The 15,312-nt window shown below is 40.5% G+C and overlaps 1 protein-coding gene across 1 annotated transcript in view; it reads right to left on the bottom strand.

Moving 5' to 3' along the window:
* The window catches only part of unc13ba (unc-13 homolog Ba (C. elegans)), a 200,716-nt gene that overhangs the window by 85,350 nt on the left and 100,054 nt on the right, over positions 1–15,312 (bottom strand). Inside the window, exons 12-13 of the mRNA XM_085295557.1 lie at positions 4,798–4,847; positions 4,243–4,318 (exon numbers count right to left, since the gene is read on the bottom strand). Coding sequence (XP_085151683.1) covers positions 4,243–4,318; positions 4,798–4,847 — 126 coding nt within the window. The remainder of the gene's footprint in view (positions 1–4,242; positions 4,319–4,797; positions 4,848–15,312) is intronic.

Below are 15,312 nucleotides of genomic sequence, written 5' to 3'. Positions count from 1 at the left end.
TGCTGTAATGGTCAGTTCTCTGACATAAGCCTCTCTGGCTGAAGTGCATCAGCCTGAAAGGTATTACCAAGCATGCTTAAAGAATTAAACCCTCTCCAGCCGTGACTCACTGGAAAATTTCTTTTTTCTTTCTAAATGCTCAGCTTCTCCTAATCCATTCTGACAGCTAAGCTCATAGAAGTGGATACGATACCACTGGACAGGTAGACAGCCCAAGGTGAAATATCTTTAAAGTGCCAAAAAGAGGTCAGTCGATGCTGGAAAACAAAAACATGTCCGTGGTCCAGTAGCACAGACTGGAAGCTCCTGTCTGTGAGCAGGGAAGGTTAAAAGAGTATCTAGAATTTATATCTTCATATCTTTTGTAGAAGGATGTCCTAGCAACAGGATGCAACGCAATTATTTTATTCTATGCCAGGGGTGGGCAACTCCAGGCCTCAAGGGCCGGTGTCCTGCAGGTTTTAAATATGTCCTTGATGCATCACAGCTGATTTAAATGGCTAAATTACCTGATCAACATGTCCTGAAGTTCTCCAGGTAATGAACTATTCATTTGATTCAGGTGTGTTGACCCAGGGTGAGATCTAAAACCTGCAGGACACCGGCCCTCGAGGCCTGGAGTTGCCCACCCCTGTCCTAAGCAAACCTAGCCCTAATCTAAATGGAAAGAGATCCATAACTTTAATTTCAATAACACCAGGGTTTAAAAAACAGGACTGGCCATCAAATGTTATTAAAAAAACAAAACACTTTAAAGGTTTTATGAATTTTTAAAGTTATATTTGTCATGGTGAGTGCTGTGTGGCAGGCAGGATGAAGGGCCCAATTGCAGGACTCGGAAACAGAAAGTTAAACTTAGGGCGTAGCTAACGCTACATAAAAATTAACTTAACAAAAGCTAACTATAATGTCAAACACAAAAACTAGAAACTAAACTGTACACTGGAGACTAAACTGGGAAACACGAGCTAGGGAATTCTCGGAACACGAAGGGAGCAAACACAGCACGGAGTGAGTGTAGCTTAACAACGCCACAACGACCAGGAGAAGACTGAGGACTAAAACACACATCGGAGAACTCAGAGAACGGGAAACAGGAGGGAAACACAACTGCAACTAATTAGGCAGGACGTGACAAGAGAAGGAAAAGTAAACATGCTAACAAAGCACACGAGACTATCAAAGTAAAAGCGGAAATACGGCACGCTGCAGCTCAGTCCACATAACATCACAATCAGCCAGAACCAGAAGTCCACTACATCTAGTCAATACGCATCCCACTGTATCTATGTGTGCCTGTTTCCTGGTTTGGCTGCATTACTCTTTGGCTGGACACCATGTTGCTCCTAAAAAGCTCTCTGCTGTAAGTGTGCTTTGCATTGTAAAAATAGCAGCAATTTTGTAATTATCTTATTTCTATTTATCTGAAACTTTTACTCTTTACAGGTAACATCACAAACCACTGTCTGTTCACATTTTTACTCTTCTTTCCGAGTTTCTGCAGTTTCATCCTCAAACTACTTTAGCTCCATCTGAAAAGTTTCTTGTTCATCCGTGGGCATCATCTCCTGTCTGGGAAACTTACTCTTTATGATTGATGAATTGACAAAGCTTGATGAAGTTAGATGAGCTTGTTCAAGAATCTTTATATCCCTTCAAACCTGATCTGTCACATCAGCCATTGAAAGAGTGACCTTCACCCTGGAGCATCACTTTAAATCAAAGGAGACGAGTTTCTTTAATCAAACAAGTCCTCAGGGACTGAATATTCACAGCTGCAGCCAATGGATCTACGTCTGAGCCTCTCCAAAGTACTCAGCTGAAGACTGAGGGGAGAAAGCCACTACTTACCTTAACATTTATTAGCGTTTTTGTAGAGTAGTGGATGTGTTATGTAAAAAAAAATGGAGCGGTTTAATTGAAAACACAAATCCCCCTCAAAAAAAGGCCAATCTGAAAATATTCACACAAAGTTTTGTCAGCTTATTTTGAAATAAACGGATTTATATTTGACTCGTATGTGCTGCATGTGTGTGCACGCTCACACTGAATGTATGAAAACCCACAAAAGAAAAACTCGCACTGAGCAGATCAAAATGCTTTGCTACAAAGCAGAGTTTGAAACAAAGCGCCTCAAACAAATAATAAAGTAGAGCAGCTGAAATCTCTGGTGTTTTACTCACCATAGCCTGAGGGCCGACAAAGGCAGGGAGACATGTGCAAAGAAAGAAAACAAGAAGAAAGAAAAGGTTAGAGACAAAACAAACAGGTTCCCCTCTGAGAGGACCAGCAGCTTTTACCCTGAAACCAACAATTCACTGCTTGCAAACAAACTACTACCCAGCGATCGCTGCTGTACAGTGCTATTTCAAGCATGTACCTGCAAATTATCAATCTTTAAGAATCAAATCAGGTGATTGTAGTACGTACAACTCTTGCATCAGTTTTTTTTAATTGCCACTTTAGAACCTGAAGGCCTTTAATAGGTCATTACAGCTGAAATCCATAAGTAAAGTTATGGCAAAACATCTCGTGCACCACAGTCACAAAGAGAAACAAAAACTATGCACTAGACAAAACAACACATTGGAAAATCCCCGTAATACATATTTGTGCAATGGGTACATGAAAAAAAACAAGCAAATGAGAGCAACGGTTGCTTTGGTGACCATCGTCAGGCCAACAGTGTGTACTCCACCAAAGCTCAGCATTGAAGCTCATGAATCTGAAAGGGGGACTATTATGCTTTTATTTATTTTCTGACTTGTATGTATTGGTACTGCACAGGTTAGTAAACCCTGTGAACCAAAAGCTGAACCTTCAGACTTCTGTGAACGGATTCAGCTTTTTTTACCTTACACGATAACTTTGAGACGCACTTTTGGCTGTGAGCACAGAAGCCCCACCCTTCCTTTGCTGATCCTCTGCTGCTCAAACCTTTAGTTTATGGTAGCAGCCAATAAGAAGAAAGTTAGCTTAAAAGGGGAGGAGCTTAAACAGGAAATGAACATACTAAGTCCCCTATGATCTATACTGCCTTAGCTTTATTTCGGATATTTATCAGCAGTTTCTTTAACCCAAACGTTTCAACTGAGTGATAAGGAATGGAAGCTGCAGATATTCATTTATTTCACACTGCTGTTTTGGTGCATACGGTAAAAATACTGTTAACTAACCAATAATAAAACCTCCCGTTCTTAAAATTCATAGACTTAATTGATATGTCGACACACCTTTTGCTTCAACAGTTTCAACTCTCCTGGGAAGGCATCTCTCAAGGATTAGGAGTGTTTATGGGAATTTTAGGCCAAACTCCCAGAAGCACATTTAAAGGTCAGACACTGATGTTGGATTAGAAGGCCTGGCTTGCAGTCAAAGGTGTTCTACTGGGCTTAGGTCAGGACTCCATGCAGACCAGTCAAGTTCTTCCACCCCACAATCTCTCATCCATGTCTTTATGGACCTTGCTTTGCGCACTGGTGCACAGTCATGTTGGAACAGGAAGGGTCCATCCCCAAACCGTTCCCAATATGTTGAGAGCATGAAATTGTCCAAAATGAAAGAGTTCCTTTCACTGGAACTAAAGGGTGGAAAACAGCCCCACACCATAATCCCCTCTCCACCAAACTTTACACTCGGCACAATGAGTTGCTGTGATCCCAGTCACTTTCACTTTGTCATAATACCCCAAACAGCTGACTGTGGAATATTTAACAGATTGGAAATTTCACTACACTGCTGGAATTCCCTGAGCTCCTGGGAGCGACTCACTCTTGCATGTCCAGCTGCTTTATCTTATACACCTGTGGCCGTGGAAGTGATTGCATCACCTGAATTCAATGATTTGGATGGGTCAGTGAAGACGTTTGAGAATATAGTTATATAGCTAGACCTTCACTTTGCCAATAATTAGAAATGCAAAATAATTTTAGATATAATCAAATATGAAACTCATGCTAGCTGGGAAAACTTAATTAAGCGAGTTGTTCATTATTCACAGCAGTGACACTTGACTCCATCATTGTAGTTAAATGATAAACCTGTTTTATTGCTCTCATGTGGGAGATTGTTTAGCTCGCTTAGTCACGATTGACTGACATTTTCAAACTGGTACATCTGCATATTCAAATACAAGTCAGTATGAAAGGTGGCTGTCTTTAATTTCAATTAGCTGATCAAGTTTAGGGTCAGAAAGGGTCAAAATTAAAATGTCACAAGGAAAATGATTGAGTGTTTGCTTACCAGCTCACTAACGAGGGGAATGGGCCTTCTCTTGCGGAGATCTGGCATGCTGTCAATGCCAAACGGTGTGTTCCCCCTGTACACAACAATCGAATGTGGAAATGTATTGATCGGTTTTTAAATAAGGAAAACAGTACAGCATACCTTCAGTTCACGGCCTTAGTCGTTTGCAGATTTTTCTTTAGAGCCTAACTACCCACAAAAACCACAAATATCCTCCGCAATTTTTTGGGAGGAATTTGTAGCTTGTGATGGCGAAATACCCCTGTGCTCAGAGGCGGAGACTTGTAAGTAGCCAATCTGAGGGCGTTCTATATCTCTGCTGATTGCATCTCCAGCATTCTCGTATCATAGCAGTCTTCTTAAAGCCCAAATTAAGGGTTTAAACTATAATAACAGGAATTTATATGCATTTTATGACCACACCCAAAATTCACAGTTTTTCACTATTCACGGGTGCTCTAGCAACGTGACACCTGCAAATTTCTAGGGTCGACTGTATCATACTAACTCGCTTGAACGAACACACACACACATCAGAAGACCTTTACTGACCCTGGCTTGGCCCACGGGTGCTTGCTGAGGTCACCATCTTGATCTCGGCTCTGAAAAAGAATGTCACAGGTCAGGCGTTCAGCTACTGGGTCTGGCTTTACTGGATTCATAACAGTGGTGCATGCACATGCACAAGCATGAGCTATAGAGGAAAGTGAAAAGGAAATAACAAGACAGAAGCACAGGGACTCAAATGTGTTGGTTGAGTTTCAGTACCGCATGCCAAACAGGACTCTGCGATCAACTGAATTGTCGTCATGCATATATGAGCCTCATTAATGTGGTTTCCCCTTGTACAGTAAACACAAATAACATGTGCTCCCAGAAAACACAAACCAAATATTTACCATGTTTTTGTTTTTTCTTCTAACAGGTATTAAAGGAAATACCACAGTGACTAACACGTTCCAATCTTTTATGTCCTAATCAGTGCGGGCATTATTGCATATACATAACTACATATAACTGAACATCTAAGTGATATAAATGCAAAAGGAAAATTAAATATAGACACAAGCATGATGGAAATGTATAAATACAACAGAAATATAATTATAGAAAGAACAGTTTCTTTAAAAATACTGCGTTTATAATTTTAATGGGGGAGAAACCACAAAATAAGTAACCTGATCTCCATCTTGACTTCCATCTGTAACACAGCACAGAAGAAAAAAGAAAAACAAATGGAAAACAGTCACAGACTAGTTTGTGAAATAACATGCCACACCCTGGATTACTCATTTTGTTGTTAATTCCTGAGTAATGCTAAAAGCGGCACAGTTGCTGAGCTATCAGATAGATGAGGTCTGAGGTCATAAATGTTTCATTAACATGTATAATTTATCATGAAAATGACTCCTAATATTTCGCTTCTCCTTCCTCTTTAATGTGAGGCTAGCTTTCCAAGGAGATAATTAATGTTTTCTAATTCAGCAAATGGCCACTGCCTTAGAGGAGTAAGGGACTCTTGAGTGGCAGGTGATACATTACTCTCAAGGGACAAGAAAAGTGTAGCGCCAGCAGAAAACATTTGGTACGGTAAATACCCAACGGAACCGTTTGGTACTGGGGCTTATTCATAACCTCTGGGTGAGGGTATTTAAAGAGGACACCGGTGGTTAAGCTTTCATCAACGAAAACGATGCACTGCAGCCAGGACAGATCAAAGAGTTTCAGTAACGGGAAGAGGCTTTGATGACAGGAAGCTGGGAAGGAAAAGTTTTCCTGTTTGTTCTTCTAGAAACACTTGTGTTGACAAAAAAGTTAAATGATGACTCAGTTACCATTTATAGACATCTGAATGAATTAAAATACCCATTCTCCTTTACTGAGAAGATGAAGTGTGTTCATATCGCTCTTCATTTGAAACATTTTAATGGTTCATCTACTCTAATCACAAAAAAAGCAAAAAAAAAACCCCCAAATTAAATTAATCAGATATTTTTATCCAGTCCTGACTCAAAGAGTTAAATTAACTGAATCAGTTTGATCAATTAAATTCTATGTTTTTGCTCAATTCTTCGTTAACACAACACATCTCAGAGTGGAATACAGCTTAACAAATCCAATATTCTCCGGTTAATGACCAGTATTGGCACTGAAAAAGTTGTACAACCAAATAAAATTCATACAATAAAACAACAGATGAGCCCAACATTAAATGTCATGTAATGACTACCTTGCTCAAACTCATCCTGAGAGAAGGTGGACACACTGGCAAGGCTGCGCCTGGTCTCTCTCTTCTCACGAAGAATCTGCTGAAAGCTCCTCAGACACTTTAGCCTGCGCTCATCCATCTGGCTGATCTCTGTGGATAGCTCTGCTGCTTCTCCTTCTGATTTGTCCTCAGAAACTATAGGGGCGTCCATGCTAGTTTGTTGTGGTAGTGGGACATCAGTTTGCCCTTGCTCTTCCACGGCTGCAGGTTCGTCAGCCAAAACCGAGGCCGACAGTGAATCCGCAGTGGTACATTGCGAAAGCTGAGCTTCTTTAAGGCTCACATCTGCAAGAGTTTCTGCATGTTTTTCTGTAAGGCCATCAGGTTGAGGCAGTTTTGCAGCACTACTGCAAATCATGTCAGGGCAGACTGGGAGTTCCTCAGGACACGGTGGGACAATGTCAGAAAAAGGGTGTTGGTAAGTTTCTGTACACTCCAATGTAAGGCTGTTGATGGCTTCTTTAAGCATAGGCTCCACATAGAAAGTATCTAATGTATCTACAGTGCTGGTTATGCTTTCCCTAAAAGCAATATCATCACCACCAACCACATCACCTTTTTGGGTTATATCAGATGTTTGAACCAATTGTGTCTCATAGCAAAAAGGTTTTGAAGGCAACTGAGTTGTAGGCAGCTCTGAAGGCATTGATATTTCAAAGTCTGTTTCTTCTTCAGGATTCACAGCTCCAGGTGCTTCAAGTTTGCGCAACGCTCCCCGCAAGGCAGAGCTAAAATCAAGTACTGCTCTACCTATGCGTTTGACGTTGAAACCCCCAGCTTGGGGATCTGCATTGCCAGGGTGAGAGAATTGATTTCCTAAGCTTTGGTTACTGACGTCAGTCACGCAGGATGGCTCAGTCCACGTCATTGCTGTAGACTCGTCATATGCTAAATACGTTTCAACTTGACAAGTTGTTGTAAAGCTCAGATCAGCTGAATGCCTAAAGTCTGATTCCTCTGCTTCAGCATCATGCCCATCAACTGAGTGGTAACCAGAACTTTGCGGGTAGGACAAATCAGCAGCACATTCATATGCTACAGTGGAGTTTTCACTGGGATCTGCCGATCCATGAATCCCAGACTGGTTCTGAGGCCGCCTCCTTCGCGGCTGCCATTCCTCTCTGCTAGAACTGCTGGCAGGTGAGTTGTAATGCTTTCCAGAGTGTATAGAGAGATGTTCTGAGCTTGCATTAGAACACTGCCCAGATGTACCATATCCCGTCGCACCACTGTATTGTTCCCAGCTCCCAGCTCCTTCACAGCAAAGAGGGCTCACACCTTCATGCTCCCTTATGTAAGCTGTTTCCCTATGCCACACGGATTCCATAGGTCCACTGTGTGTTGGTACAGCATTAGTCCAATGTTCCTCCCCATCACGAGTCCTCTCTTGCTTTCTTCCATGACTAGATGATGGTCTTTCTATGTCTGATTCAGATTTGGAACTATGACCAGAAGACAAAGAGCTGGTGCTCAGGCAGTCTTGACCATCCTGCCTGTCAAGGTAGCCAAAGCTGAGTTTTCTTGCTATAGCGCCTACTGGGATATCAGAGCTATGCTCAGAGGTATCCTCTGGTTCCTCTGGTTCCTCTAGTTCCCGATGATCCACTGATTCAGCGATTGGGGAAACTGTTGAGTCTTCTGGCTGGGATAGCAGTAATTCTCTATGTATGCTATGGCGCTCATTGCATGCTTGAGGGAAACAATTTGACTCTGACTTTGGCACTGCACTACCTAAACTGCCATAAGCACTCGCAGGCCTCCTGCGGCAGGATGGACCATCTTTGCACCCTACCCCTGACCAAGTACCTGCATGGGCTCCAGGCTTGTTGCTAGAACGAATGCCCTCAATCTCCAACAGAACAGCATCTACACACGATGATACTTCCTCAACTGACCCTCGAACTGAGGTCAGGTAATCCCTGAGGTCGGAGATTTCCTCCTGGATCTTGTTGATCCCCCTCAGCTCTTTTAGAATGTGCTCGATGATGGCACTTGACTCCTCCTCTTTATCTTCATCCTCTTCTAGCAGTGTACCAGGGAGAGGTCTGTTAAAATTGTAGTCAACACAGTCACCAGTAGAATAAGGTCTCTTTGGCCGAATACGGGGTGAGGCAAAATTCCTTCCTGCTGTTGATACGAACTTCTTGCCATTCACGTCTGGACCAACCGGAGCATAGTGTAGGGGTGGCCGTAATTGCTCCGGAGCATCCCGAAGTCCTTCTTCGAAGGAGATTCGTTTAATATTTGCTGGTGATCTACATCTTTTATGCTGCAAAGTGCAGGGTATTCTTATACACCCCTCTCTGTTCAGTTCCACCTCTCCTACACATGGTGGCCCAGATGCTACACCATGCGTTTTAGTGTTTGAAACTGTGGGGGAATATGCTTCTGCCCTTGGGCTAACCTTTGGGTATATGCTCCTGCGCTCCTTTCTGCTCTCATGTGTTTCTCTCGCCTCGTCTTCCTCAATACCTGAATAATAGAGGTGGGAATCTGGGACATGGTGGTCTGCAGATCCTTGCAATAAACGATGTATTTTGCCCCGAATAACTAGTGCTACCCTTGGGTTTGGAGCCCTCTTCTTAGGTGGGTGAACTTTTGACTTTGCGCCTCCTTTAGGGGAAACACCTGCTCCATGTTGTCCATTGAAACGATTCTTGGAGAACATATTCTAAAGAGAGCAGTCTGTCCTTATCTAGTTCCCCACATTGTCAGTGGGAGATGTGTATATATGATGTATCATAGTTCATTAATAAAGCCTGTCAGAAGCTTATCCAGCCCAGCCACTCAAAGTCAGTGGCCCATGGCTAAAATGGGAAGACAAAAAATAAAATGTGTAAAGATTAAAAATACTCTGTCATCATTAGATAAGCAAAGATGTCACAAGTTAATCAACCTGTACTCTTTAAAAAAAGGCGCATGCACACTAATTCATGCACAAAAAAAGCAATGCTCCCAACACATTTCCTCTCCTTGCTCTCCATGAGCCTTAAAACTTGTCCTCGCTGTACTGGAACGATGAGGTTAAATCAACCCTTCAGAAAACAATTGTTATGTCAGAACAGCCTGACCGGGTCAGATCAATCTGAAACACAAATTTCCAGCTCTGAACATCAGAAACTAATTACATTTGCTATTTATCAAACATTTATATGTTCAAATTAATACGATTAATTTGATTATTTATTTCGTAAATGTTACAAGAATATCTGAAAAATGAGAATGGCATGAACTTCAATTAGGAAAGATTATAACGTAGTGCTGTAAGTTCCAGCTCATTTAAAATCCTTCCAGCTTCAAGCACTTGCACCAAATATAATAACGAAATGGTTACTATTTAAAATTGCAAAGCTCCTGGAACAGACAGACCACGTTGTTGCAATGCAATGTATGATAACTGCTCTTTCCTAATCCACTGCATTCACTACAACTTGACATTACTCAGTGACTGACGACTAAAGGAGAATGTCAAAACACAGCTTGTGTCTTTCAAAGACGCACATTCAGCAGCAGACTGACATATGTTGTAAAATTAACAAAGCCTTCTGTTCAATATTCAGGTAACTCAAAAAGTACATTTCAAAATAATGGACAAAGTTGTTCGACCTCTGAGATTTCTACATGTTTAATCTTTTTTCAGTTGTTGGTGAGAAAATATTGAACAGAAGAGGACTGAACAGCATTGGGACTCTTTGGTTTGTGGCCAGATTTTGGCCTATCACCCTCAAACTACAGACTTAATCAGATTCACTGACTGTCCTACAGCGAGCACTTCACACTGATCGCAATTACAGCAAATGAAAGTGTCAACTGCAAAAATCACATATGAACCCAGTTCCACTACATCAACAAACAAACTCACGTGGATATAAAAAGATGAGCCGTTGTTTAAAAGCTTTCAAAATGGAAGCTTGTGCTTTTTTTTCCTTATAATTGATCAAATCCTAAATGCTGAAATCTAAAAATAAATATCATTATTCATGAAAACAGACCAAGCACATGATGGTTGTTGCTTTTACACGTGATGAATGTTACAGACAGGCTATATAGGATTACAGGGTAATTACTTGATATTTCAAAAAGGGGAAACTATAAGTCAGCCAGCTAACAGGAAAAATGAAGATTTATTTTAGAAGCTTTAACGCAATCTAAATGTTCTTTTGACCGTTTTAGAGATAATCCTTAATATCTTTTTATTGCAGAACCAACAATGAATTCTTATGAATAAACGTCTAGCAAGGACGAAAGAGCACATGAACACAAGTGCCCAATAAAAACATATTATTGTTTAGGCAGTATGAAAATTCCTATAATGACAGAGGAAGCATTAAAGCCTAATTAAAGGTCATTAGAGAAGGATAAATGAGGACAGACATGGAAAATTTCAGATTCAGTAAAAGTGCCTCTCTCACAGCAGAGACACCCTGTTTTCTGCAGCTTGATTTAGAAACTGACACAACTGACTGACACTCATTCTTAGGTTGGGCTTTGCTGAGCTTACAAAAAGCTGGGAATATTCTCAAATGAGCACCACACTAAAATAACAAAACCAAACAAAATGAGAAAGTCCAGTAAAAACCGGTCTTTTTTGCCATGGTTTAAATAAACATATAGATTGATGAACTTTTGCTGAGTATACCACATTATCATAAACAGTCAATTTGCTATTTTATTTAAACATTTAATCAATTAATCCCTCCACCTCTTAGAAAACAGTGACAACTATCCATCACAAATTGACGGGTCCTGTTTTGGTCTACCAACAATCCATACGGCTGGCAAACCAACTCTTACGCAAGTGAAAGAAAAGCACCAACAAACAGGATAACAAACTGCATGAACTACCTAATTACTCCATTATACTATATAATTAGAACAATAAATATTAGCTACTCACAAACAGCTTTTTTGAAACTTGTACATGAATTATTCTTTGTTTTGATGTTTACTCCTCTGTAAACATTTTATTTACACGATGACAATGAGGAATAAAGTCAGTGACAACCTTTACTAAAACACTATGGCCATTTTCAGAGTGAAAAATCAAGCAAACAGATTTTATTAAACCAATGTGAAAACACCGAGCACTGTTTCAGGCATGATTATAAAAGCTAGACCCTGAGATTTGTCCTGGCTGTAGAAAATATCTGCTACCGCTGAGCTCAGACAAACCCAGAAGAATCAGAACAGAACAATTGTTTCCCCTTATTCCTGCATGTCACCGAGCTTAGGTCTACTAAAAGAAACATGGAACAAAGATGAAGGATTCCTAATGTCTTTTAAACATACGGAAGAAGCTCTAACAGCTATGCTATGCACACTCAGTTTTAAAAACGGGGAAGAATAGAGGAAAACACATAGCAACCAAAACATAAATCATTCCCCTGGCAGTGTTTCCTTAATCTGCTTTTTACAAAACACAGACAGAACCATCTTGTTATTTTGTAACATTTCTGTAACGTATCATAGTTTTTAAGGCCAAGCCTTACTTTGCTTGAAAAAAACAAACGTGTAGTGTCGTGGGGACTTGAAGGATTGGCAAATATGTAATCCACAAGGAAATATTTGAGTCTGTGATTTGAAAAAAAAAATAAGAGAGAGAAAGAAGCTCCTACAACTCCAAATAAGACTTTTCAGTAAAAGGCACCTGTTCTTCAAGCTTAAAATGACAATGTTTGCACAACGAATTGGAGACGACAAAGAAAATGTTTTGTGCAACTCCAATTAAACGATTATACATTGTTTTCATGAACTCATTTTGTAACCTGGATCATTTTTGAATGAATTTCTGTAACAGTAACTTTTGTTGCCATTTGAATTTAATTCAAATGCCAAAAAAAGCATCTGATATGTGCTCTAACTAGCTTCTTCTCCTTGGCGACAGCAGCTGAGACTCACGAATATATCACTAAGAAGGCAGAAAAATAATATAAAGTTCAAATAATGAAACATTTCTATGGCAGAATCACTGTTTTCACGCTGGTTGTTTCTTTTCCCCCCCTGGAGCCTGGAGGAGAGCAGCTGGCTGATGGCAGGTTAGAAAGTCCCATCATCCCCATCCAGCCATACTGATTAGTGAGCTGCAGGGAGGATGGGAGGAAGCTCTGGGCATGTCAAGACTCCAAGTTTTGGTTTTCTTTGGGGTGACTCATTCATTCTCAAAGCCCTTATTATCAAAAGCTACCATTTGGATATAATTACAAAGATCCTTTATATAATTTAGTTTATTTTCCTTGCGACATCTTCCTGCTCATCCTTACTTCTGTCTTTCTATTGGCTATGCTCCTCTTGCTTTTGCTCGGTGTCATTTCACATTGGACTCGACCCAAAGGAGAAACTCACGCTTGAGCCAAGGGGGAGATTTTCTGAGTGTCTGCTTCAGTGCCAGCAAATGACAAGGATTACTTTGGAGATTTACCTGTTCCTGTCTGCTGAATGATCCTGCAGCATCCATTCATGTCACAGCACAAGTGGAAGAATGAGATGTCAAATTCCAAAATATTTATTTTTACCTTGCTGCAATGACCACTTAAAAATATTAAATATATTTAAATATAGTCTAAATACTTGTATTAGCAATTTACAACAAAACTAATCTATTATTATTCCTTTAATGACAGGCAGAAACAGCACCTCATAATGGTAAATGCATTATGACATCTCAGACTTGCCAATATCTAGTGTGTTTCTGCTCCAGAGTAGAATCTTGTTACCTTGCTGTCACTTCCAAGTGCATTTCAGTTTTATGATTTGATGCATTTGGGAGTAAAACTGGGGTAATATAAAAACTGAAAAAAGAGGAACAAAGTTTGGAGCAAGTTGTGATTTGGCTTCCAAGAGAATTGGCCTTCTTCCTTAAATCTTTTAGGACTGTAGTGTGTCCACAGGCCGTGGTCAGCGCAGCCATCTAAGGACAGCATAGAGGTTTGGTAACAGCTACCGATGAAGGGTTCTGGGTTTCCATGTTGGATTTAGTGGGTCAATGTCTACAGACAAAAGGGAATTTGCAAACAAAAGTTGTGAACATACTGTAAGCACAAGCTTAATTGGACAAAGATTTAGTTACATAGTTGCTTCTTAACTAAAGTATGATTTAACAATTCTAAGCTATTCACCCATCTTACCAACAAAATAGGCCATGTGTCCTTTCTGATGCCACAGCCTAAAGTTTATTAGTAAAAGGGAGGCCTATTAGAGCTGCTGGAATCAAAATGGAAAGATTCGACATACATTGCATCTCTGCTGGCTTCCAAATAATTGGACGCCAGTGTAGCGATGCAAAGACAGGTGAAAGCTGGTGACTTTGATATTTATTGCGCCAGTAAACAGAGTATTACAGGAGTCACAATCTGAAGTAATGAGTACAAGAGTGATACCTCACCGAGTCAGGGAACCAAACTAAAGAAAAAATGTCTTATAATTAGAGAAGCTACATTTAGCTACTTGTAGGAGATGTGAGCAATCACAAGCACACAAAGTCATTTTCTGACTAACGTGTTTTTATTGCAAATATATCAGCACAAAAAGTTTACTTTATCAGCCCTTTTTAAAAAAAAAAAAATCCTTGAAAAAAATGCAACCTGCCTTGCTAAATGGTGGGAAATATGTGCGATATATTAAAGGCCTCGATTACCAGCAATGAACTTATGCTGAGCAAACCATGATTAACAAGCAAGGGGAAAAATGCAAAAGATACTTGTCTTTTGGACTAAGGGGTGCTCTCAGCCCAGGTGCATCATCTGTAAGGAGAGGTTTGGTAATGCTAATATGGTGCCACAAACTAAAGGACTTGGAAAGCAACTTTCCCTTATGATGACAACTTGGCCTCCTCAGGAGCCCTGGATCCAAACCAGAGGCTGCAGGAACATTAGTTGGATTGTCTGAAAGTATCTGACAAGACGATGTGCGAGTGGAGTGGTGACACTCTTGCATAAATGATTTCAAGTGTCTGTGAGTAGATGCTGTAAAAGCTGTCAGAAGTCCAAAGAAAAGAAGAACTGATATCAGCTATGTTGCAAAAATGTGAATACAGATGTGCGTTGTGGATCTGGATTTGAGTTTGGCTTATCCTCAGCCTAAACATCTAGAAAACCACTGATTTATTCCATATTACTGAACACTAAAATACATTGGCTGCACTTTGACAATGACAGTGTCAAGTGGATTGCTTTTTTTCACTTCATCTTATCTGCATCGACACATAACAGCCAGCTAGGCTTTTGAGCAGACAGATGTTGAATGGTGAATTTATAAACTTGAACGATTGTCCCTGTGATTGTTCTGCCAGGAGTCTGATTGAGCTCATCTGTTTAGACAAAGCCTTTTGGTAATGGCTTTCTCCTCGGCTGGTCCAAAGGCCTGGTAAAAGCTCCACAGCATGCTTCCTATTCAGAGGCTGTAAACTTATTGATCAGCATTTTAAACTCTCCTCCGTAACCAGGCAAACAAAACCTGCCTTCTGCCAATATCACACACAGGCTATCAATCAAGGCCGGCTTCAGTAGCCAACATACTGCAGGTTTCCATGACACCGGGCATCAAGTTACAAGCTACACAGGATAACCAATCAGAGGTAATGAAAGAGGAGGGTTTATGAAGGAAAACACAAAAGAGGCATGCAGTTTCTATTAATGTAAAATACAAGCACTTCATCCATGAACCAACCATCCACACAAGAGACCAGCAAACAGCACAACGCTTCCCACAGTCAGCTAGAAAACACGACCTCTGACTGTTACAGAATTACCAAGTCATGTGATTCATACCGTTTTTCTTTGATGTTGTTTCTGAGTTAAGGG

This window comes from Mchenga conophoros, linkage group LG12 (assembly GCF_057382185.1).
Source record: "Mchenga conophoros isolate Kocher_MC1m ecotype Shallow Benthic linkage group LG12, M_conophoros_male_GT1.1, whole genome shotgun sequence".
Classification (NCBI taxonomy): domain Eukaryota; kingdom Metazoa; phylum Chordata; class Actinopteri; order Cichliformes; family Cichlidae; genus Mchenga; species Mchenga conophoros.
The sequence above is the reverse complement of the archived record's forward strand: the minus strand, read 5'-3'. Positions and strand labels throughout refer to the sequence as shown.